General features: G+C 43.7%; 1 protein-coding gene across 3 annotated transcripts; it reads right to left on the reverse strand.

Annotated features, from left to right (window-relative positions):
- Positions 1–1,461: 1,461 nt before the first annotated feature.
- ENTPD4 (ectonucleoside triphosphate diphosphohydrolase 4) lies at positions 1,462–24,202 on the reverse strand. Of its 3 annotated transcripts, none has more exons than XM_081960877.1 (14): positions 24,088–24,202; positions 22,313–22,421; positions 21,523–21,634; positions 18,928–19,107; positions 18,289–18,494; positions 17,465–17,615; positions 17,262–17,365; positions 15,445–15,504; positions 14,318–14,448; positions 11,650–11,816; positions 9,938–10,262; positions 9,052–9,137; positions 6,412–6,573; positions 1,462–3,170 (listed from the first exon to the last, which is right to left on the reverse strand). In XM_081960877.1, exons 3-14 carry the CDS (start codon positions 21,528–21,530, stop codon positions 2,942–2,944), a joined length of 1,809 nt encoding a protein of 602 aa, XP_081817003.1. In that variant the 5' UTR covers positions 21,531–21,634; positions 22,313–22,421; positions 24,088–24,202; the 3' UTR covers positions 1,462–2,941. The 3 variants fall into 3 exon arrangements, with proteins under 3 accessions (XP_081817003.1, XP_081817004.1, XP_081817002.1); XM_081960878.1 differs by having other exon boundaries at positions 6,465–6,573; positions 14,294–14,448; XM_081960876.1 differs by having other exon boundaries at positions 14,294–14,448.
- Positions 24,203–24,476: the final 274 nt, after the last annotated feature.

The raw sequence follows: 24,476 nt of genomic DNA on the forward strand, positions 1-24,476 counted from the left end.
AAAAACAGCTTCTATCTCAGAGCAGTAACTATATGGAATTCTACTGTGTAGTGCAATATTAATGCAATATCAGGGCAAAAAACGGCTTTTGGGGTCATTTCTGCCCTCCCTAGCCCCCAGGAGGTCTCTGAAAGCCTCCCCAAGGGTATGCACAGCCATTTTGGTGAAGGGGGCGGGGATTCAGGAGGCAAAAAATGCTGCATTCAGTGTATAAGACACACCCAGATTTTCAGCCTCTTTTTTGAGGGGAAAAAGGTGCGTCTTATACTCTGAAAAATACGGTAAGCTAACGTATTTCCTTTAGGCAATGGAACTTTAGGATGAAAATGATGTATAGGCTGCCGTGAAAACCACATCCCTAAGAAATTAGCAAGTATCGCTGTGTCTATTAGAAGGAAGCCTTGTCAAAACTTCAGGCTCTCAGGGCCAAACACATTGATATTGTGCTCTTTGAAAACGACAGCTTTTTATGGGCAGAAGAACCTGCACCCACCCACCGTTGCAACATCTGTTGTCAAATGCTTGACATGTTCATGCAGAAGGCCTCGGGCACACTTGGAAGGCAAATGGGAATCAGGTTTGCTAAGAGCCAGACGGAGAGCCTTTGGAACAAAATTAAGAGTGAAGAAAAGGAAGGAAGCTGAAGTTCTTTGTCTGCAAAAAACAGAAAAGTCTAGCGCAGTCAGTAAACCTTTGCGGCACTGAGTGCTGAAATGGGAGTTCATGTGCGTGTGCGCGGGAAGCCGGAAGATGAGCTGCCCGGTGCGAATGTGTGCACCGAGTGGCTGCTCTTCCGGTGTGCACATGTGGAGAAAGAACAGCTGGCCGGTGCGCATGTGTACACAGGGAACTGGAAGAGCAGCTGCACGCTGTCTCATGCGTACGCCAGGAAGATGATCTTCCGGTTTCCAACACAGGCATGTGCACTGGCCACTTGGCCTTCCAGTTTCTGGTGCACATGCATATGCAAAAGCCTACTTGGCCACATGATGTGCACGCTGGAAACCGGAAGATTTTCTTCCCGGTGCACGCATGCGCCTCGGGCGGCTCGTCTTCCGGTTTCCCACGCATGAGCTCCCATTTCGGCACTCAGTGCTGGAAAGGTTCACCGACAGTGCGTTAGACTTTTCTGTTTTTTGCAGACAAAGAACTTCAGCTTCCTTTCTTTTCTTCACTCTTAGTTTTGTTCCGGAGGCTCTCCGTCGGGCTCTTAGCAAACCTGATTCCCATTTGCCTTCCAAGCGTGCTCGAGGCCTTCTGCGTGAACATGTCAAGCATGTCTGGCGCTCCCGTGCACATGAAGACCAGCTGGCTGGCATGCCAGAACCCGGAAGAGCAAAGAGGAAGGGCTCTGTGCGCCACTTCCATAGGTTCACCATCACGAGACTCATCACGTCTCCTAGAGATCCACCCCCTCCTGGGGCCACAGGGTCTGTGTATTTTAATGGAATTTCAGCAAGCTTATTCAACTTCCTTTAATGGGTGTTTTTATTTTCCCCACCTTCAACAGCTGGGAACAGCTTTCAGTGAGGTACCGTCGAGAAACATTTCATAAACCCGGTGTGGGTTCCTAAGACGATGACGTTTGTATATTTCATAAAACAATCACATCGATGCTGTTTTCAACTATGGACACTTTTTTGTCAAGTAAAAAAAAAAAGGCTCTGTTATCCAGAAATAAGAAAGTAACAGCGTACTTGTTACCATCCCACTGCTACTCTTGTTTTTCCCAATCCACCCCCCCCACCACTTGTCCCAAATGATCACGAACATTTGAAATGACGCTCAGACCATAGAATGCCACACAGGTGCACGCTCACACACATGGACACCCGTACATACACGAGCCGCTGCTCACACACTCACACACACGCACACACACGCACACAAAGGAAGTCCAGGGAGGCTGGCTGTGCAATGCGCTCCTCCAATTTCCAACCGGAGTGAAGCTCCACGCCCTACCAGGCTTCCTGTAGCACACCGTTTTGCAAGGAGGGGAATTTTACATCTTAACAGACGGGGCTGCCGCTGTTTTGGAGACTGAGCTTTCGTTATCCGTGGTCCTGATTGAGAATTTAGAACAGGGGTCCATCCTTGGCAACTTTTAAGGCTTGTGGACTTCAACGCCCAGAATTCCTCAGCCCAGCATGGTCTTAAATGTTCACAGGTCTTCAAAGCTGCCAAGGTTGGACACCCATGATTTAAAATGAGGACACGTTTGAACCGAGCAACAATTAGGAACTGGTAATGCATATTTCACTCCTCCGATTCTCTTTTTACTTCTCTGCTGTGTTTTTTAAGACTGTAGAGGCAAGGGCTGCCTCAGTACTGATCCATCTATCTTCTGTTTAAGCTATTGGGGGTGGGGGAAAGAGAAAACAGTCAAGGTCTCTGCTGCTGGGCAGGAGAGGCTGAGGCTGCCCTTCCCCTGTGCTTTGCGTGGCTCAAGAACATGGCACACAGCAGTGAACTGGTAGCCCACAAGACTCAGGGAAGCAAGCCAGCATTCAGACCCAGGAAAACCCTAACCGCAGACTTACAGCCAAAGGAGAGAACCAACCCATCCAACATTTACTGAACAAACGAGTTGCTTGAGACTTTCCCATTTAACGTACTGGCACAAAGTCTTCACTGCATTCTCCTGCTTTTCTGTCTGCCCCCCTGTCCCTAAGTCAAAGTGCATTTGCTTTCAAAGTTAAGAGTTTTAAAGTAAGTTTGGCTGAGAGCCCCCCACCCCACTCCCAGCCTTGTCAAGCCAAGTTTGACCTAGCTTTCCCCCCTCCCGCAGTCCTCCAGAGAGGGAAATTCCACCTCTCGGGTTCCAAGACTGCAAGTAGGGACTCAGGAAAAGCCTCTCCGAAGGCGAGAGAGAAAGAGAGAGAACGAGAGGAACCCTGAGTGGAGGGAGGGGAGGAGGGCTCTGAGATTCACAGTCAGCAGCTTATAAGCCTCCGGGGATCTTCTGTGACGGGAGGCCTTCTTCGATCCAGAGGGGAGGGGAGGAGCCGCTGTGCAGAGTTCGCCGGTGGATCCTCCGCAGGCGGAGCAGGTAGAGCAGGATGGAGAGCAGCACGACGAAGAAGCAGGCGAAGAATAAGTAATGGTTGTAAACGAAGGCGAAGCTGCGCCAGTGGGGGTGGTTGCCCCGGAAGTTCTCCTGCTGGATGTCTCTGTGGGGGGAGGAGGAGAGGAGAGAGGATGAAAGAGACGGTTCTACTCCAGACTGGGTTATTTGAGGGTCCGTCTCTTGCTGGTCACATCTACCCGACCCACCAGAGCAGGGAGGCAGGGAATGTTGTGGATCCCATCCCCGAGGGAGATACACCTGGTGGGAGCCAGAAGAAGGGCCTTCTCTGTGGTGGCTCCTTCTCCCTGGAACATCATTCCCCCCAAAGATTAGAACGGCCCCCACTCTGACACTCTTCCACAGAAGGCGCTGAAGACCTGGTTCTGCCAGCGGGTCTGGGAAACACGGAGCGGGATGAAGCCCATTAAATGGCTCATATGATGTGCTGTCGTTGGGGCGGGGTGTGGTTTTACTATATTAATTTATTAGATGATTCTCTCTTTTATTTGATTTATTGTTTTTATGTGAGGTTTTATATTCTTATAAGCTGCCTTGGGTCGCCATGTGCAAATGGGCGGCAATATAAATTCCCTAAGACAGATAGATGATAGAAATAAATGATGGATAGATGATAGATAGATAGATAGATAGATAGATAGATAGATAGATACATAGATAGATAGATACATAGATAGATAGATAGATAGATACATAGATAGATACATAGATAGATACATAGATAGATAGATACATAGATAGATAGAAATAGATGATATACATAGATGATAGATACACAGGCAGACAAATAGAGGATAGAAATAAATATAGATAGATAGATAGATAGATAGATGGATGGATGGATGGATGGATGGATGGATGGATGGATGGATGGATGGATGGATGGATGGATGAATAACACCCCAACAACACAACAGAGTATTCTGAAGCATTCCTACAGATTTCTCAACATTTTTGCCAATGTGGGCAAAAGTGATACCGCTGGAAAGCCGTAAAGAACATTTTTGGGGCGCGAACCTTTTATTGTTTGTTTCAGAGATCTGTTTCAGATGAAACAGAGCATTCAACGAAAAAGCAGACCCTAGTTCAGGGCTGTCCAATCTTAGCAGCTTTAAGACTTGTGGACTTCCCCAGCATGGCTGGTTGGAGGATTCTGGGAGTTGAAGTTCACAGGTCTTAAAGCTGCCAAGGTTGGACACCTCTGCCTTAGTAATGTTCCCAATGTTCTTTTTGAAAAGATCCATTTTAACCAGTTGCTGGAATGCTTTCAGGATAGGAGCTAACCCAGCCTTCTACAACAAGGTCGCAGCAGGAAACAGGAGCCATCACCTCCAAAACTCTATTTCTGGGTTCCGGTCTCCCTCGGCACAGAAAGGTAGGGGGACACTTTTCTGGGACATACACACCGGGGAGACTGATGGCAATGTGAGAAGTTGGCCCTGAAGGTATCTGGGGTGGGGTTTCGGGTCATTTAGGCCTTATTGGTTAAAGCCAATAACGCATTGAATTATACCCAGAATCTCATTGGAAGCCAATGTTCATTTGGGGAAAAAATTACCCTGCCCAAACATCTATAAGATGGGGAGACTGGCACCCCAGGGCCTGATGAAACCCAGAGGATCATTTATTTATTTATTTCTTAGCGCTTATAGACTGCCCCCTCTCCCGAAAGGGACTCGGGGTGGTGTACAGTCCATATCAAAATACATCATAAATGACTATAAAATTTAAACAATTAAAATATTAAGTGGATAAATACATAAATAAGAGAAGGATAAAAAGATATACAGAACTGTACTGCTAAGTAAATAATTTAAAATGTACAGCATTTAAAACCCCAATATCCTATAAAATTAATTTTAAAAGAGCAATCCCCCTAAAAAACCAGTAAGAAATATGTATGCCATTGGCTGCCCTCTCCTCTCTATGGAAGAGCTTGATAGCTCCTGCTGCCTTAAGAAAGTTCAAAACATTCTTAAAGATCCATCTCATTATGGGCACCCTTTTTTTTTTGAACTGTTACCATCTGGCAGACGGTACAGGACAATAAAAACAAGGACAAATAGGCTGAAAAGCAGCTTCTATCCCAGAGCAGTACCTATATTGAATTCTACGGTATAATGCAGCATTAATGCAACATCAGGGGTTTTCAATTCATTTGTATAGAATGTGTGTTTTTGTTTCATTTTTTTGTGAATAATGTACACCGAAGATGGCGTTTAATTTAGTTGTACGAGGTGCAATGACAATAAGATAAAATAAATTGCAGTGTCTAGGGCAAGAGGAATAAGTGAGGAGGAAAAAAAGCGTGCCCCAAAAAGTAAGGAACAGGCAGCTCCACACATCAATCATCATCATAAACCCTCTGTTCCAAATTATTCTTCCAGGCGCTTGGCAGAAAAAGGATGCGCCATCCCTGTCTTAGAACGTACAGAGGAAGTTTCTACTGCAAGTGGGCAAGTGTTCCTGGGACACCAACGGCTATGAAAACCGATTCCTGCTTTCCTATTTGCACGGCTAGCAGCAATCCCAAAAGGACAGCAGCAAGAATGGAAACAACAAGAGAGGATATCTGTAGCTCGGGGTTGAACTGGGGCATCCTTGGTGCAGGATGAGCTTGGCAATGAAATGTCTCCAAGAAGAAAAGCAAGCGCAAGGGAGCACTAAGGACCCCCCGCAGCAAAAATTGTGCCAGGCAAACCGCCTTAAGGAAGCCTTTGAATTTCACAAGTAACGTGGTAACGCCTCAAAGGGGGTGCCTGTCAGATCTGTGAATCTGCCATTTTTCAGGGGAAGTGGGGGACCTTAGCTTTCATTTATACTTTATCCCATATATCAGGGGTGTCCAAACTTGGGAACTTTTAAGACTTGTGGACTTCAACTCCCAGAATTCCCCAGCCAGCATGGCTGGCTGGGGAATTCTGGGAGTTGAAGTCCACAAGTCTTAAAGTTCCCAAGTTTGGACACCCCTGCCATATATCCTGTATCCTTTCTTCTACTGATCTCTAACCTTTAGCCTGGCACCTAAGCGGCCTGGAGTTTTCTCACCTCTTGGGGAATGTAAGTGGAGGGAGGGCCACGTGGGTATTGCTTTCTCAGAGCGGCCGGAAGAATGATATCTTCACACCTGCGGATTGGCTGAGTCCACATTGGACTGTTGAGAGGGGTCTCTAATTCCTTTTATTCTAACGGTATTGCCCGAGGACCCTCAGGGCCTGCTCTGATTACGTCCTGCCATCCCTCCTGTTCAGTAAAAGGTTCCTTTTGAAATGCCACGAGGGTTTTTACTTTCTTGGATAAGGAGGGGAGGCAGAACCTTACAGTACCTCAAAGGTAAAAACCGGGTTCGATAAAGGATGGCCCCCAACGTCCACTGCACCTCTTTGTCGTAGACTTGAAGGGCTGTTTTGAGGCTGTTGTAGTTCACAGGAAAACCGAAGCCATTGTGAAATACCTCGTACATCCAGGCTGACTTAAAGCACTGATACCTGCAAGGATAAACATAAAGCGACCGCGTCCAAATGGGGTTGTTATTTAGACAGGAACAGAGCTAAACGGCACAATCCAAAAGAAGAATGAGCTAAATTCCACCGGCCTTAAGCACTTAATTGCACATTCAAGATCCCGCTGTTGTTAACGAGGATTTACGCACACATGCTCTGGATTCGCTCCAAAATAATTAAAATGCCTCCTTCGAAGGGCTAATTAAGCCGTGCGATAACAAAGAGAAAGCCCTCCTCTGGGGGAGGAGGGGGGGGGGCTTGTACGTTAATGAAAAGGAATGAAAGGTGTGGGGTGAAAACCTCTCGTGCAACTTGCTGCAAACAACGGGCCCTGTGGAGTGGGCTTTCAGGGAGGGGAACTTTTCAGCAGTTAACCCAGGCAGTTTTTCTGAATCATTGCAGTAACCATAAACCACGTTTATGACTTTTGGTAATTAATAATAGCCAACGTAGTCTCTGGATAGAGAGGATATGTGCATGTATCATCAAAACACCACTGTCTCCCAGAGATGGAAGATAATTCGCTTCCTATTCGTCCATCACTTATTTTCTATCTAGTGGGAAAGGAAGCCACCTGGTGACCAAAAAGAGGCACAGTTGTACCGAAAGGAAAAATACACATATATTCTGTAAGCCAGCGATGGCGAACCTTTTTTGGCTCGCGTGTCATAAGTGGGGGGAGCACAGGGGGGTCGTGTGCAGGCGTGCCACACCCATAATGTAATGCATGACACCCCCCAGTATGCATGCGCGCACTACAGGGGCGAAACCCCCCCCCCCCAAATTTTTGCATGCTTTTTTCGCCTTCCCCAGCTCCAGAGGCTTTATAGGAGCATGGGGAGGGCGAAAACAGTCTCCCCCACCCCCTGGGAAGCCCTCCGGAGGCTTCAGGAACCTTCAGGAGGCTTCCCTGAAGCCTTCGGAGTGCTCAAAACGACCCTCCGAGCAAACAGGAAGTCCGTTCCCAAACTTCCGGTTTGCCCGTAGGGCCAGTTTTTTGCGCTCCGGAGGCTTCAGGGAAGCTCATGAAGCCTCCGGAGGGCTTCCGGGGGGGGGGAGGCTCTTTTCACCCTCCCCAGGCTCCTATAAAGCCTCTGGAGCCTGGGGAGGGCGAAAAATGGCTTTAAAAAAAGGTGAACTCAGCTGACCAGCACACGCACGCGTGCTGGCCAACTGACAGGGCAGCGCCTCGCGTGCCCTGACAAATGGCTCCGCGTGCCATAGGTTCGCCAACACTGCTGTATGTTATCCCGCCCTCCTTTCTCTTTCTATCTCAAACTTCCTTCACTTTATGTTACACTTATATTTTCTAAAAACCTTGCATAAAGCAAAATTTCAAAAAAAAAAAAAAGCAAGAGACTTGGGGCTTTGGGAAAAAGATGCCTTGGTGTTTCTAGATTTGGTTGCAAATTATGCTGACACAATTTGTACAATCGTGACTTCTTTTTAGATAAAGCAAAATCTTGGGTGAAAACAATTAACCACATAATATTGAATTTTGTAAATCAACTTCATGATACATACATGCATACATACATACATACGATGGAAAAAAGAAGGAATAGAATCCATCGATTAACATGCCTGATGTAAAAACGACAAAGCTAATTACAAGTGGGAGGCGGGTGAATTGGCCTATCACACGCTCAATATTCAAATTCATTAATGGTGTATAAAGGCAGATACCTCTTTAATGGCAGTTTTTACGCTATGACGATGTTAGCAGAGACTAATGAAAGTTAAGTTAAGTGAGCAATATATTTTAGGTTCCAGAGATTGCAATGTCTTTCTTTTTCTTTCTTTCTTTCTTTCTTTCTTTCTTTTATATATATATACTTTGATTTTTATACATACATACATACATACATACATACATACATACATACATACATGTTTGTGTTGCATTTGTGCGGATAAATAAATAAAGGGAGACTAGTATAGATCTATTTCAAGCTATTTAGCTCTCATCAGCTAGCCATACCCTTACTGGGATTTGAACCTGGGCTGTTTTTACATGCTAGGCAGTTGTATTATCCACTAAGCCACAAGCTCTCCTCCCTTATCAGCTGAGCCAGGGAAATAAGTAAGTATTATGTCAAAGCACCCGGTATGCCCAAATATGGGAGGGAGCATACTACTTTCCTTTGGCCTTTCAGCTCCACCCTAGGAGACTTCCAGGCAGGAAACCATTTTTGTGTTGCATTTGTCCTGATAAATAAATAAAGGGTGGAGCTGAAAGGCCAAAGGGAAGCAGTATGCTCCCTCCCATATTTGGGCATACCAGGTGCTTTGACATAACACTTACATACATACATACATACATACATACATACATACATACATACATACATACATACATACATACGTCTTGTCTTCCTTGAAAGAATAACTTAAGGGATTCAGTTTGGGGTCTCTCTCTGGCAAGGAGACCACATGTAGGCACAGAAGAATGTGGACGCTTACTTCACTCGATGGAGATCTGCATGGGAGGCATACAGGCCACGGTCAAATCTTTCCCGCAGAACAGACCACTTTGTAGCACAATATTCCTGAGGGGGAAAAATTATGGAAATAAATATACGCACGTTATTTATATAAATGATGTCCCAGAAGTAATAATACAGTCACCCAAACTTGATTAGTTACCATTCAGTTATTCTGATTCTTTTTTTTATCTATATACATATAAACAATGGATGTGTTTGTGTGTGTATGTTCCAGCAGCATAACTCTGGAACGCCTCAAACAATTTCTACCAAACCTGATGCCTTAAGTCTCTGGGAAAAAATACTGGGGGGGTAAGATAACCCTAACACCCCTCGGGGTGTGTGTTCTATTAAGATACAGCCTGTTGTGCCTTCAAATGGTTTCTACTGTACTGCCATAAAATGGCTTCTACTGTACAGCGCATGGTAATGGCTTTATAGTAGTCCACAAGGGGGCTCCCTCTGGTTAAGTGGGAAAATCCAACATTAGCAATGATGTTTGGTCCAGACATTTCCCCCCTATAAATAAATACCTGGGCAATGCTGGGTTATCAACTAGTTATCATTATTTCCTACATATAGTTGTTATCTTAATAATTTATTTCCTGATTTATTGACAAATTTTGGCTGTCCTGTTATTTCTGGTATACCATATATAACGAAGATCATTTTCGAATCAACATTACCCTATGAGAGATTTACTATCTAAAATTATGACATTACAGAATGTGTTAATTTAGGGGCTTTATTGTATGGTGTTCTTATTGTATGCGATCTCCAGCCTGAGCCCGATTAAATCAGGCTAGATTTCCTAATGGCTCTGAAGTTACTCCTAATTTCTGTGGGATATGTCTGGGCCTTACATTTGCAGCTTTGAGGAACTGAGCAGCATTGTAGTCTCCTCCCATCCTTAAGACGTCCTCGGTACAGTAATAGAACTCCGAAAACCCGTAGAATTCGCTGTTCTCGAAATGGATGGGCGGCTGATAAATGCCATTCAGGGACGTTTGCGTTTCGTTGGTCCTGTTCATGAAAGGCTGAATGACATCGCGGCACAAGTGGAAATCTCCTGTCCCTCGAAGGTACAGAGTCTGCCCGTTCTGCTGGACTTCGTCCTCAGCGTCTAAGGGCAGGCAAGGGTCCAGGTAGGGAGTCTCGGAGGTCAGACCGATCGGTTTACCAAGAAGCCTGCAAGCAGAATGGATCAAAGGACACCAAAAGGACAATCAATGAAACAGGCAAAAGGAGCTAGGTCTCAATCAGAAATGTGGAACCTCATTCTTCTGCCCTGACAAAAGTATCCTTTTGTGAGGAGGGGGGGATTAGGGGAGCATAACCATCTAGACCAGTGTTTTTCAACCTTGGCAACTTGAAGATGTCTGGACTTCAACTCCCAGAATTCCCCAGCCAGCATTCGCTGGCTGGGGAATTCTGGGAGTTGAAGTCCAGACATCTTCAAGTTGCCAAGGTTGAAAAACACTGATCTAGACCAAATCACTGCAGTTCAGTTATAGGGTCAGGCATCAACAACCAGAGCCGCGTGTGCAGAGTTCCAGCTAACTACTTTATTATGTTCTGCCTATAATACAGGAATCTCCTCCGAGTGGCAGCCTTCTCTTGGGAAGCAAGCAAGACTCCCAGGAACTTGGATGGCGGCAGTGGTAAGTCTTTTGCAGTTGTGCAGTGACTCAGATTCTGTACTGGAGCCCTCCTCCCTGCCAGGTTGGGTTCTGCCCGCCATCAATTATATTTGGGAAAGCACCAAGCCATGGATTACTTCTTGTCTGAACAAGCCGTGCTGATCTTAACTCAGTCATAACTCTAAGCCACATGGAGTGATGTGTAAAGGGCCTAGTAGCTACCGTCCTCCAAACCAAGGAACCCACCTGATGACAGCAGACCCAAAGGTGTGGATCTGACACCATCTCCTATCAATTTCTACTTCTGGCTGGTCGTCCCCCCCCCCCCCCCCCCCCCGCTGAACTAGGGCCTTTCATATAAAAAGCTTCCCAGCCCTCAATTTAGTTCTTACATTCTGGCATCTAGCAAAGTGTTTTTTTTTTTTAATTTTCATTTTCCGGGTGATTTACTTAATTAGAATGAAGATGACCATGCTATATTTGATGCAGTTTTTTTTTACACTTCTCTACACCTTGCTTGTTGCAATGTCATTGTCATTTGATGAAAGATTTGCAATTCTGAAAAGCCAAGGATCGAGTTGGTAGAAATGTGGCCTAGAAACATCTTGAAACACAAACACATCTGGGCCTCTCCTGTAAACACTGAATTATTTTCATACATACAATCTGGGATTGTATGGGATTGCGGGAAACCAGCTGTGTTAAATCAATTGTGTAAACAGACTTTTCCCTTTTGCAGTTGACGTGACAACTAATCGTATTAACTCACGTAGCCTCAAGTCACTATTAGTCACCCCTAGCTTATACTGTGTTTTAAGACGGGCAATCTAACATTCTTTTTTTATTTTATTTCGACATGTGCCTGTTTCAGAGATTTTATGCTAAGAGTGTCACGAAAGTTACAATTTGGAAGCAACTTCATTGCGGTGCTGCACCTGTTTCTCAATACTGTGTTGGTGAATATGTTGTCTGCGTATCTCTGTCGAGCAGCATTACCGCCAAAGCCCAGAAAAGTTGCCACGTAGACGCGATACAAATGTTCATTCTGGTGAGCGTCACACCCCAAGTTAAATTCCGCCAGTAGGTTCTTGGCCACCTCCTCCTGCCGGCCACCAAAGAGAGAGATTGAGAGGCAGAGTTCATCTCTGCTGTTTTCATTCCCCAGGTTGTGATTAGTCAAGAACACTTCCAGCTCCTTGGGTTTCAAGACCTTCTTGCCAACAGCTGTTTACAGAAAACACCTGAGCGGTAACCCAAGGATGGATACGGATGGCCTCGAGATGTTCTCGGGTACAAGTTTCCAACAGCTCCAGCCATCATAGCTTAATACAAAGGGATACATCTGGAAAGACACTGGTTTTCTGGCCCTGCACAACGGAAACAACACCAATGTCCAAATATTTGTCAACTACAGGGACAGCTAAGCATTTGCCCATATAGACTATGCTAGCAAATATTACACTTTCCTTCCTCTACAGTAATTTTCAATAAATTTTCAAAAGTGGTTTGCCATTGCCTAGGGTGGAGAGAGAGGGACTTGCCCGAGATTACTCAGCTGGCTTCATACCTAAAGCGGGATTAGAACTCCCTGTCTCCTGGTCATTGGACCAAAGTCTCCCAGCTGGCTTAATGCCTAAGGCAAGACTAGAACTCATAGTCTCCTAGTTTCTAGGCTGAAACCTTAATTGCAATTGAAATATTCTTGGTACACTTATCCTGGCACCAAGAAAAGCTTTATTTTTGATCCTAAAAGTAAGCAGAGGTTTTTACAAGCCATACGTTTTGATCAAATCTTAAAATCAAGCAGTATTTATATTTGTGGATTTCTCTTGTCACAGATCAGGTATATTCTACAGATACAACCCCTAAAGCCCTATGTAGCTGTAATACTTAACTGTGGTTTTGTTTCTAAACACAGGTTAAATGTTTTTGACTACAGACACCATAGTTAAAAAATGAATCCACTGTTGATAGTGATTAAATGTTTGACTGATCATGTTCAAAGGATGTTTTCTGAGAGCAGGACTTTTCAGAGCCCCTATATTCAGGTTTTCTTTTATCTCTGAGTTTTTAGCCAGAGTTAAATAAGCACACCATGCTTACTGCTATTTACAATTCATATCTGTGTTCAATTTCAAAAAGCCCCCAGTGGTGCAGAAGGCACAAATAATGTAGAAAAGGAAGCCTGGAGCAACAATAAGCTAGAAAAATCTGCTGTACTAAAAAAAGGAAAATTCTGGATTTTATTTTTCCTCTTGTAAAAAAGCTACTCAGAACAGCAAAAAATAAATATGTGAACTCCCACACTGTACTGTGCTTTTGCTATTTCACCATGATTCATTCAATGAGGCACAACGGTTGGAGTTACATATCCAACTAAGCCAACATCAAACAAACCTTGTTATGGCTAAGCATGATGAGTGAATCCAATGTTTCTTTTTCATCTCAAAAGGCTGTAGGTCAGGATTTTCCTTGTACTGAGGGCTACACTCAGGTATACCATACAAATAGCGGTTCCTATTAAAATTTTCCTGACAATTACTACCATATTTTTTGGAGTATAAGATGCACCTTAGTTTTTTGGGAAGAAAATAAGAAAAAAAAAATTCTGCCTCTGCCTACCAGCATCCATTGTATTCACCTGGCTAGCGTCCTGTCAGTGTGTGAGAGAATTGAGGGCTGTTTGGAAACAAACAGTATTTGCTGACAGCAAGGAGCCAGGGTGTGGCTTATTCTGTACTAAAGTTGCATGCTGTGCTGAGATTTGAAACTAAAACTGAAACTTCTCTGCTGAACTACCATGTTGGAAAACCTGCTTTTGGTACTGTATATTTACTTAATGTGTTATATTATATATAGAAGTTAATGAATCCTGCTGAATCAGATACTTGTGTGTGCTTTCTGAATGTGATTGCTGCTGCAAACTCTGACACCTCCTTGCAGCAAATAGCAAACAGCCAGGTGAACTTCAGCACATTACTGCAGCCTGAGCAGCTGATTGGCGGGTGGATCGGCCTCCCAGAATACCCCCAATCAGCTGTTCCAGGCCGCAGGTACTGCCACAGACCATCGCCTCCTCCGTGCCTCACGTTTTTGGCTACATCCGGTGTATAAGACGCACCCAAATTTTCACCCTCTTTTAGGGGGGGGAGAAAGTGTGTCTTATACTCTGAAAAATATGGTACATTTAGAATGATTTTTAAAAAGGCATTCCGCAACACGTCAACCATGAAGAAATCGCATCAAATAGTAACCGCGAGCTATGTTAACAGTGCATAATTTTCTTTATGTACAGTATGAAAAAAAAAGCTAATTTCAACAGCAAAATTTATCCAAGTAAGCTCCACATCGTAAGCAAACAACATTTCTAGCACACTGACGGATGAAATGGAAAATAACGTTTTATGGATTGCTTAGCTGACGGGACACAGGAGTTCAGCTCCTTCTCTTCATGCGGGGTGAAACTGCTCGCAGACCGTGGGGGGGCACGAGGACTCACACCGTGCAAAAGAAAATGAATCAATGGATATGGGTTAAAATGCAGGAAAACAAAAGAAGGAAAGTTGTACAGATAATAACCTGCTGTGAAGAGGCAAAGCTTACAGTTTTAGGGACTTCATAGGCTATTTGAGTTGAAACACCACCCATGTCAAGTATACCCACGGTCCTCTTCCGGACAACTTCCTCTTTGCTTTCGCTGTCAGGAACATGCACTTCCACAACCGCCTCGTCCTCTAGAAGACAAGATGGGGAAGAGGCACTGCTGAAAACAGGGCATCAATTCCCTTTTTGCATTGACTGTACAGGTTTTTTTTTGACTTACGACCTCAACCGAGACCCGGATTCTTGTTGTTAAGGGAGACATTGGCTAAGTCAGGGGTCGGCAAACTTAAACACTCAAAGAGACATTTGGACCCGTTTCCCACAAAAAAGAAAACACCGGGAGCCACAAAGGTCCTAACCGGAAGCCCCCTGTTCAATTCTGACCGGACGTTCAGTTCCCCCACCATAGAGTCTTCTCCTAGTGCAGCGTACTTTTTCCTCTACCTGTCATCTCCCTATCAATTGTGGAGACAACTGGAAAACCCTCCCCTTCCCATACAGCCAGGATGGCGAACCTCTGGCACGCGGAGCCATTTGTCAGGGCACGCGAGGCGTTGCCCTGTCAGCTGGCCAGCACACATGCGCGTGCTGGCCAGCTGAGTTCAGCCTTTTTTAAAGCCATTTTCGTCCTCCCCAGGCTCCAGAGGCTTTATAGGAGCCTGGGGAGGGTGAAAAGAGCCTAACCCCACCCCACGGAGGCCCTCCAGAGGCTTTAGGAGATTCCCTGAAGCCTCTGGAGCGCAAAATACAGCCCTATGGGCAAACGGGCAGTTTGGGAACGGGGAGGGCAAAAACAGCCTCCCCCCCCCCCCCCCCGGAGGCCCTCCAGAGGCTTCAGGGACCTTCAGGAAGCTTCCCTGAAGCCTCCGGAGGGCTTAAACTGATCCTATGAGCTATTTCAGATTGATTTGGAACTGATTTGAGAGACAGTCACTAACAGAAATGTTTTCTGCATAAGTCTTGATTTTTGTTCTTTAATAAAGCAGATTTAGAGAATTGTTATGTTAACCAAGTACTGAGGCTGAGCAATTTCCATTTGTAAGAATAAAGCCAGAGGAGGAAGGAAACTGTGCACTAATGATGATACTTTAGCAATTCTTTGAATTAATTAATATTAAGGCCCTTACCTTCATCCATATGTTCAAATTTTCCAAGGACAAAGTTGATGCCGATCCATGCATACACGCCTGGATAAAATGTAAAAAATGTAAATATTATAATATCACGGGGTGGTGGTGGTGGCTTGGGGGCTTTTAAAAAAAGAACATCTTAACAAAACTAAAACAGTAGCAAAACAGATATATCAAATATCTATCTATCTATCTATCTATCTATCTATCTATCTATCTATCTATCTATCTATCATCTATCTATCTATCTATCTATCTATATAAATTCAAACTGCTTTCTTGAAAACTCACATACACACACAAATACACGCATATATGCAATTGAAAATAGTTCAGCATTCTGTAAAATTGAAGAAGGGAATGCTCCTTAGCTCATTAAGCCCCTAATGTCCCACAACTTAATACATTGGTTCCTGTTGATCACACACACACACCAAATATTTACGAAGGCAAAGTGTTTGCATGTTGAACTGTATTGCTGATAGTTATCCTGAATAAGTGAATTTTCAGCTCATGTGAAAACCTTTGCACGTAACAGTTACATATGTAAAAGTTCCTTCCTTGCATATGTTTATTTTGTGTCCTATGTGGTCTTAAATCAGGGGTGTCCAAACTTGGGAGCTTTAAGACTTGTGGATTTCAACTCCCAGAATTCTGGGAGTTGAAGTCCACAAGTCTTAAAGTTCCCAAGTTTGGACACCCCTGTCTTAAATATTAGGATAGTTAACAGTATGTGCTTCTCTTGCACATTTTGTTAAAATATATGACCAGGTTCAGGCTGATGTAACAGACTGCACAGGGCATCTTAATAAATATATATTGGTACGCTATTCTTTGTCAGGGAAGGCAATGGTTCAGTGACTAAGACGCTGAGCTTGTCAATCAGAAAGGTCGGCAGTTCAAATCCCTAGTGCCACATAATGGAGTGAGCTCCTGTTACTTCTCCCAGCTTCTGCCAACCTAGCAGTTCGAAAGCATGTAAAAATGCAAGTAGAAAAATAGGAACCACCTTTGGTGGGAAGGGAACAGCGTTCCGTGCTCCTTCGGCGTTTAGTCATGCTGGCCACATGACCACGGAGACGTCTTTGGACAGCTCTGGCTCTTTGGCTTTGAAACGGAGATGAGCACTGCCCCCTAGAGTCAGGAACGACTAGCACATATGTGCAAGGGGAACCTTGGACTGGACAGTTTCACTCTAGCTAGCTCAGTGATCACAAAACACAGGCCTCTCCTAAATTACTTCTGATCTTGCAAAAACTAAAAAGTCAGTACTTTTTAGAGTCAGCCCTTCCAAATGTTGCCACCACATGTTGCCACCACCAGTGGGCATGACTAGTCCAGTGAAGAGAGGGACCAGGGGAGACAGGATAGCAGCATTCCAATACTTGTGGGGCTGTCATAGACAGGAGGGGGTCAAATTATTTTCCAAAGCACCTGAAGGCCAGACAAGGAATAATGGATGGAAACTGATCAGGAAGAGATTCAACCTGGAAATTTTCTGACAGTGAGAACAATAAACCCATGGAACAGAAGTTGCCTTCAGAAGTTGTGGGAGCTTCATCAGTGGAAGCTTTTAAGAAGCAAACGGACTGCCATCTGTCAGAAATGGAGTAGGGTCTCTTGCTTGGGTGTTGGGCTAGATGACCTACAAGGTCCCTTCCAACTCTGTTATTTTAAACTAAGATACTTTCAATAATGAAGCCTCTTTTCTTCAGTTTTTCAGGACCATGCCTTCTCACTTTTTCTCTGGTTACATATTCCATCACACTCCTGGCTAAAATTCCAATTATTTTTGGTTCGGCCTGTATTCTTACCTTCTTGCTTTCCTGAAATCACTTCAGCATGAGAATCCGAAAACAGAAAATCAAAATGCACTGGGATATCAGTAAGAAGATCTTCCAGTATCGCCTTTTGTTGGCTGCAAGATTTGAAATGGATTAAATTGTAAATTAGGATCTATTTCTGCGGGCAAATCTTTCTATTAAAGATTAATAGGAACGAAAGATATTCAGGTTACCTCTCTGGCAGGATTCGCATCCCTGCGGTACAGAGAATATACAGAGGGGTTTCTTTGTGCTTTGCACGGGGAATGTGTTCAGCAGCAAAGTTCAGAAGTGGAAAAATATAGTCACTAACTTTCTCAGGAGAGGTAGCAAATTCTGAAATGCCTAGAGAGCAAGAGAGATAAATACACTTAAACATACATCTGTCAGAGTTCCAAGAAACACCCCCAACGAAAGGAGTTTCCACAAAGTTCCATTATTAGAGATGTCTTATTGGAACATCTGGGAAAACCCGAATCTGAAAGTTTCCAGGTTTTCCCACCCAGTTGAAAGTTCAAGACCCCACCCCAACACCCACAAGCCTATCACATGTTCCAATCCTTCAATGCCACAAAGAAAGATTCCTCCCAATCACATCCATCCAGGTGCAGGGACAAAAGCCACCTTGACTCTGTGAGAAAGAATGTTATTATGGCTACACATCACCTATACTCTGTCTAAGCCCCCCTCCCATTTTCCCACAGTAGAAAGTGTGGCAGGCCTGAAATCCAAAAATCTGACAACATCAACATGAGAAAGTAGAACACACTTTTTAATAAAATTAAATGAAATGAAACCTGTTTGCTTCTTTGAGTTTTTTTTTTAAGCGTTAAGAATCTTAAGAAATAAGTGAAAAACAGGGGGACAAATGTGGGAAGACCGGGGTCTTGCAGATACCAAATAAAAAGGCAGAATCCGCTGCATTTTAAGAAACAAATATTGCCAAATCTTTGGCCTGACAAGAGTTGCTTGATAGGCAAAGAAGCAGCTGAGGAATAGGTAGGACTTCCCCTAGTACCTGGCTTAATTTTCATAACCACTGGTTTTCTGTTCTTGTCCCGCATTTGTTTGATGTCAAGTAAATCATGGGGGTTGCCATTGTGCCTTGGCCACCAATAAACGAAGATGCGAGACCCACTGCTTCCACAATCCACCATGATGCCGTAATTCAGCTTTGGGTTGCTCGTGTCTGTGGCTTCGGTGTCTGTAACTCGGGCAAGGTACCTGGGAGAGAGAGAGAACGGAAGAACTGCTCAGAAGCAAGTCTCACTGAACCCGGGAAGGCTGCAGAGGAAACAAGGAGAGGACAAAGCCCTAATGTCAATCAGGCTGAACTTGATCGCTGCGGAAACACACATATGTAAGAACAATTACGCAATTACATTTCACTGGCTTGATTTGGGGGTTCAACGCTTCAGCTGGGTCTTTCCCGGAGTGACATTGGACTAGCCACCAACACTCAGCCCAGCCTACTACTTCAGCGGACTGCTATTGTAGAGATTAAATCAGGGGAGGCCCAGATTCGAACCAATTTAAGTTTATACAGAAATGGAGGGGGTATTAACACACAATGAATACGTTTAATGTAAGGCGATCTGTCTCGTTTTGTTAGGTAGGCAACTTTGGATTTGTTTTTAATCCACCAGAGAAAGATTACCTGTGCAGCTTTTTGTCCCGGGAGCTGTATTTTAAAGCAGAGTAATATAATATGAAAAATGCAGCAGCAAGGAGTCCAGTGACAATAATTTGTCTCAATGTGGTGTTCAGTATCCGTGGACACCCAACGGGGGAAATACTGAAGTGCCAGGAAGCAGGGAAAAGGCAAGAGAAGCTGATCCTGGAATGAAGAAAAACAAGACATCTGTTGTTTAAAATTCTGGGCTGGCATCCCACAGATACAACTGTTGGAAGCCATATGGTGAAATATATCACTCTTCGTTTAAAAAAATGAATAATTTTCAGAAAAAAAGTATTTTTCCTGCCAAGTATTCAGCCCAAAGTTTAGAAACCTTTCTTTACAAACATGGGTATATTCTTATCTGACAGTATTTATAGCCCTGACCTTCCATAACAACACAATGTACAAGGTTATGTATTCAGAAAATATATGAAAGCCCAAGGATCAAATATTTATTGATGGTTGAATAAAGGAACAAATGCAAGCTAACTCCTTTTTTTAAAAATATATGCATTCACTAAAATCAGGAAACAATGCTCTTATAATTAACAATTATAAACAGGATTATATATACAGTTATAAGGTTATAAGCAAGACTAACAATTATGAACAAGCAAGAACTTTGGGAAGAGAGGAATGATTGCTGAATGAAATAGCCAGATTGAGAATTGTTAGAGGTGGCAAACAGATTCACATGGAACATTCTGAAACATTTTTCATGTAGTTTTAAATAGTTCAGCTCTTCCAGTGCGAACACCTGAAATATGTTGTTGCAACAGCATGTTTTCTAAAAGGGAACTATGAATCAAGAAATGTAAACATTGGCTGGGAGAACTAAAACGTCTAATTCAGAGGTATCAAACTCAATTTCATTTGAGGGCTGGGCGGGCGTGGCCGACTAGGTGGGTATGGCCAACTGGGTGGGCATGACCAGCTTGACGCTACTCCCCAAACCGCTGGCATACTTCCTTTTCGCATTGGGTAGACTGGGCTGAAGGTACGCTGGCCTCATCTTTTCACACTGGGTAGACCGGGCAGAAGCTATAGCACTTAGACTTATATAGCGCTTTGCAGTGCTTCACAGCCATCTCCAAGTGGTTTACAGAGCCAGCCTCTTGCCCCCAACAATCTGGGTCCTCATTTTACCAGCCTTGGAAGAATGGAAGGCTGAGTGAGCCTCGAGCCTGGTGAGATTTGAAATGCTAAATTGCAGTCAGCTGGCAGTCAGTAGTCTACAGTACTGTGCCACTGTGGCTCATCTTTCCTCTTTGCACTGGGTAGACCAGGCTGAAGCTATGCTGTCTGATCTTTTGTCTTCGCATTGGGTAGACCAGGACAGCCCTGCGGGCTGGATGTGACCACATTGCGGGCTGCATCCGGCCCACGGGCCTTGAGTTTGACACCCCTGGTCTAATTTATTTGCACTGTCATGTTTTAGTGTAATAAAATTTTACAAAATTAGCAAAACTAGCAAAAGTGACCTGGATGACCTGACATGCTAAGTCTTAACTCATGGCTTATAAACTAGAACAAAAGTCCACACATTTGGCTAAAGCCAAACAAGCCAGTTTAAGATCTATTATCCTCCCCACCCCCTTACTACAAAAAAATAAATTATGGCTAACTAACGGTGATTTATTGGCATACAAAGTTTCAAGCTTCAATTTTGCAACATGGAGGCCACTGGACTGACTTACAGGGCAGTTTAAGGATTACTGAACTAATTCAGAATAGAACATTTGACAAATCCAATATTTTGTGTGTCTAAACGAATGTCACTCTTCCAAGCCAATCAGGGATAGTCCAGAACTCAAAGAAAAAAGTCATCAGCATTTTGAGACAGATGACCAAAACTGGTGCTTCTAGATGTATCTGGCAGTATGTTATCCAGTATATCACAGAAGTGAGCACACCCCCTCACATTTTAGCAGTGTACTCACTTTTGTTGCCAACAGTTTAAACATTAATGGCTGTGTGTTGCGTTATTTTGAGGGGACAGCACATTTACGCTGCTATACAAGCTGTATGCTCACTACTTTACATTGTAGCCGAGTGTCATTTCTTCAGTGTTGTCACATGAAAAGATATACTTAAATATTTACAAAATGTGAGGGGGCGTACTCACTTCTGTGACAAAAAAAACTCACAGGGAAATAATAATTGCCTAGATGAAGGTACTGTTGCTAAGTGACAGCTGTCTTGTTGTGTTCATGCTGGACAGCTCCCTGATTGCCCTGACCTGTTCATCCTTAGCCACTCTTGATAAAATAGGCTTTGTTTTACATAAAAGGAATGGTAGAAGCAGGAAAGATATCTTCTGAAACAAGTGCCTAGCACACATAATTCAATTTAATCATTCTTTCTTTCTTAAAGCTATTTTTGTATTGTTCACTTGTCAGCCACAAAAACCATCAGACGATTAATAAACATTGGCATCTCAAATTTTACAGGTTTTTTGGGGGGGAAACATTAAATTTCTTGCTACTGAAACTTAAAAAAATCAAACACATTTCGACAGTTATTTGATCCCACTAGGTTTTGTCATTCTTACTCATCCAAGATTTGGATACTCACCTACCCATTTCTGATCAGGATAACTAGGCCACAGAAAAAGCTACCTTTTTATGGTCAGCCCAGATTCATAAGGCACAAGATTCATCCCCGGAACCAATAGAACAAGTGGGAGCTGAAAAATATTAATTAAAAGGTAGCATTTTCACTCAAGCTAAAACAGATGAAATGCCATGAAACCAAATTAATGTATGTTAGCCAATATATCCTCCGGGAAGTTCAAAATGATATGCTTGGAGTTATGCTTCTTTTATTCCCTCTGCCCCCAAAAAGTAAGACTGAGAGATAATATCTAACTCAAGGCATGTTACATCTATTCTCCAATTACTCTATACACTTTTAGCATACAGCAGTCATTGTGTTTTTTTCATTCTATCTGAAAAAGGAAATGATGATCAGCATTTGGCTGAATACTACTTTGTACAGATATGAAGCATAATTTCTTTTTTTTTTAAATTGTCTTCCCTACACAGACACCCCCGAATTTTAGAAACAAACAAACAAACAACCTTCCTAGTATTAACATTTATAAGCTCTAAAACATAGCAGAAAGATCAGGAGATCTTGTTCCTGGCCATATTTAGAAAATATATGTCTTTTTTGTTGTTTTCAGACTGACATATATTTTTGAAGCAATTAATAGAACGAAGCCCTTCACAAAAGAATTCATGATCTGTAATTTCCAGTTATAAAAAGATATTTATAATTGCTGTAGCAAAACTTCAGTTGGTTTTAGGATGTGCTTTTAAACGTTCAATAGAACATTAAAAAAGTTATACAATAGCCTGCTTACCTTTAAAAAACAGTAATCTTTGGGCAGAAGACACCAAATGTTTAATGCAAGCTGCATTCCTTAATAGTTCCATGGAAGAAACACTGGAATAAGTCATCTCATTTGGAAACTAAATAGGGAAAATAGAACATAAATGTGATAAAAATTAAGACATTTTCTCAGTAGAAACTGTACATAACCCTGAACAGCTGCCGTGATTAAAAATGTCCATTTAGTGACTGTTCAGTTACAACACTGAAAAAGTGACTTATGACCAATATTCACACTTATGACCATTGCAGCCTCTCCATGGTCACATGATTGACATTCAGATGCTTGACCATTGATGCATTTATGACACTTGCAATATTCAGGAGTCCGTTTGCATCCTTCTGACAAGCAAAGTCGATGGGGAAACCAGATTCACTTAGCAGCTATGTTACTAATTTTCCATTTTAAATTGCGTTTTCACTGGATTTTAGTAATAATTTGATATTATTAGTAACTGCTTGATATTTGTTACACTGGTATGTGACTTATGACCATTTTTCGTGACCGTTGCAGCATCACATGATAAACTTCAGACACTTGACAACTGACTCATATTTATGACGGTTGCCGTGTCCGGGGGGGTCACGTGATCCCCTTTTGCGACCTTCCGACAAGCAAAGTCCACGAGGATGCCAGATTCACTTAATGACTATGTTACTAATTTAACAACCACAGTGATTCGCTGAAGAAAGGTGGCAAGAAAAATAGTTAAAATAGTGCAAAACTCGAACAAATTTCTTAATTAATGCTTAATAAATTTAGGGCTCAAATTGTAGCCGTAAGTCTAAAGACTACCTTTATTTATGGCCTAAGGTCAAACATGATGAAAGAAGATAAAGGTGGGGGGGGGGAGCGATATTAAAATCTTTCTCAATGACATTTAGCTTTCTGGTCACAAGAACATGCATTGTGCTGTTAGAATAGAATAGAATAGAATAGAATAGAATAGAATAGGGATGGGATAGGATAGGATAGGACAGGACAGAATTAGAATAGGAATAGGAACATGAATAGGATAAGGATATGATAGGATAGGAATAGGATTAGGAATAGGATTAGTGGTAGGGGTAGGAATAGGATACAGGTAGGATAAGATTGGGATAGGAATAGGATTAGGGATAGGAATAGGATAAAATAGGAATAGGGATAGGAATAGGATTAGGATTAGGGATAGGAATAAGGGTAGGGTAGGAATAGGATAGGACCAGGCGTAGGAATAGGAATAGGGGTAGGAATAGGACCTTGAAGGTCTTCTAGTCCAACCCCCTGCATAGGCAGGAAACCCTACACCCCTTCACTCTAGTCTGAGATGGGTGACTTTCAAATCCACCCTTTCCCCAATTTGGGGAGGGGGGGGCGGAAATTCTGAGAGTGGAAGTCCCTCCATCTCCAAGGGGCCAAGGTTGAAAACAAAGAACTAAATCAACCCGGGAATTATGGGAATTGTAGTCTGCGCTGCCCTGGAAGGCACATCAACCTTATCTCCCGAGGATAGATTCAATCCCCAGCAACCACAAAGCCCATGGGGTTTACCCTGCCGTCTCTGTGTCGGCAGAGGCGCCCAAGCGCTTCAGCGACAGGCCCGGTCTCCTAGGCAACGGCAAAACCGGGGCGACCCACAGGTCGCGACCCCCTTCCCGCCCCCTCCTCCTTTACCAGAGCGCCCAGGCCGGCCCTGGAACCCAAGACGGAGAACAGAAAGGCGGCCAGGCTCGCAAGCGTCCTTCCCCCGGCTCGCTCCTCACCTCCCTCGCCGCCTCCGCGGTCTCGCCGGTTGCCAGGCACATCCTGACACCTCAGCCATCCCTCCACTTCCGGGTCCCGGCCGGGCGTGCGTGCGCCGGAAGTGACGAACGGACGAGCCGCCAACGCGGCGAGGAAAGGGAGGGGGCCGAGGAGCGCTCTCTCCCTCCCTCCCCACGAGGGAGTCCGTAGAGCTGCGAAAACAGAGGGGCGCGCCCACGCTGTCTTTGTGAGTCAGCTTAAGCCCAAACGCAGAGTTCCGTTCGCACGAACCAACTTTGCTTGTCCTAACTTTGTAGTGCTTAGCCAAAGCAGCCGGAGCTGTAATGTCAGCTGCCGGGTAAAATAATATATGTGGGTCTATATATGCATACTTTTAAAATTATTATTT

The sequence above is a fragment of the Natrix helvetica genome, assembly GCF_964273705.1.
Source record: "Natrix helvetica genome assembly, chromosome: 8".
Taxonomy (NCBI): Eukaryota; Metazoa; Chordata; class Lepidosauria; order Squamata; family Natricidae; genus Natrix; species Natrix helvetica.

Coding starts and splice junctions, on each gene's coding strand:
- ENTPD4 (XM_081960876.1), bottom strand. Junction 18,495..18,927: donor CGGGACAAAAAGCTGCACAG/GTAATCTTTCTC, acceptor TCTCTCTCCCAG/GTACCTTGCCCGAGTTACAG. Junction 17,366..17,464: donor ATGCGAATCCTGCCAGAGAG/GTAACCTGAATA, acceptor CAAATCTTGCAG/CCAACAAAAGGCGATACTGG.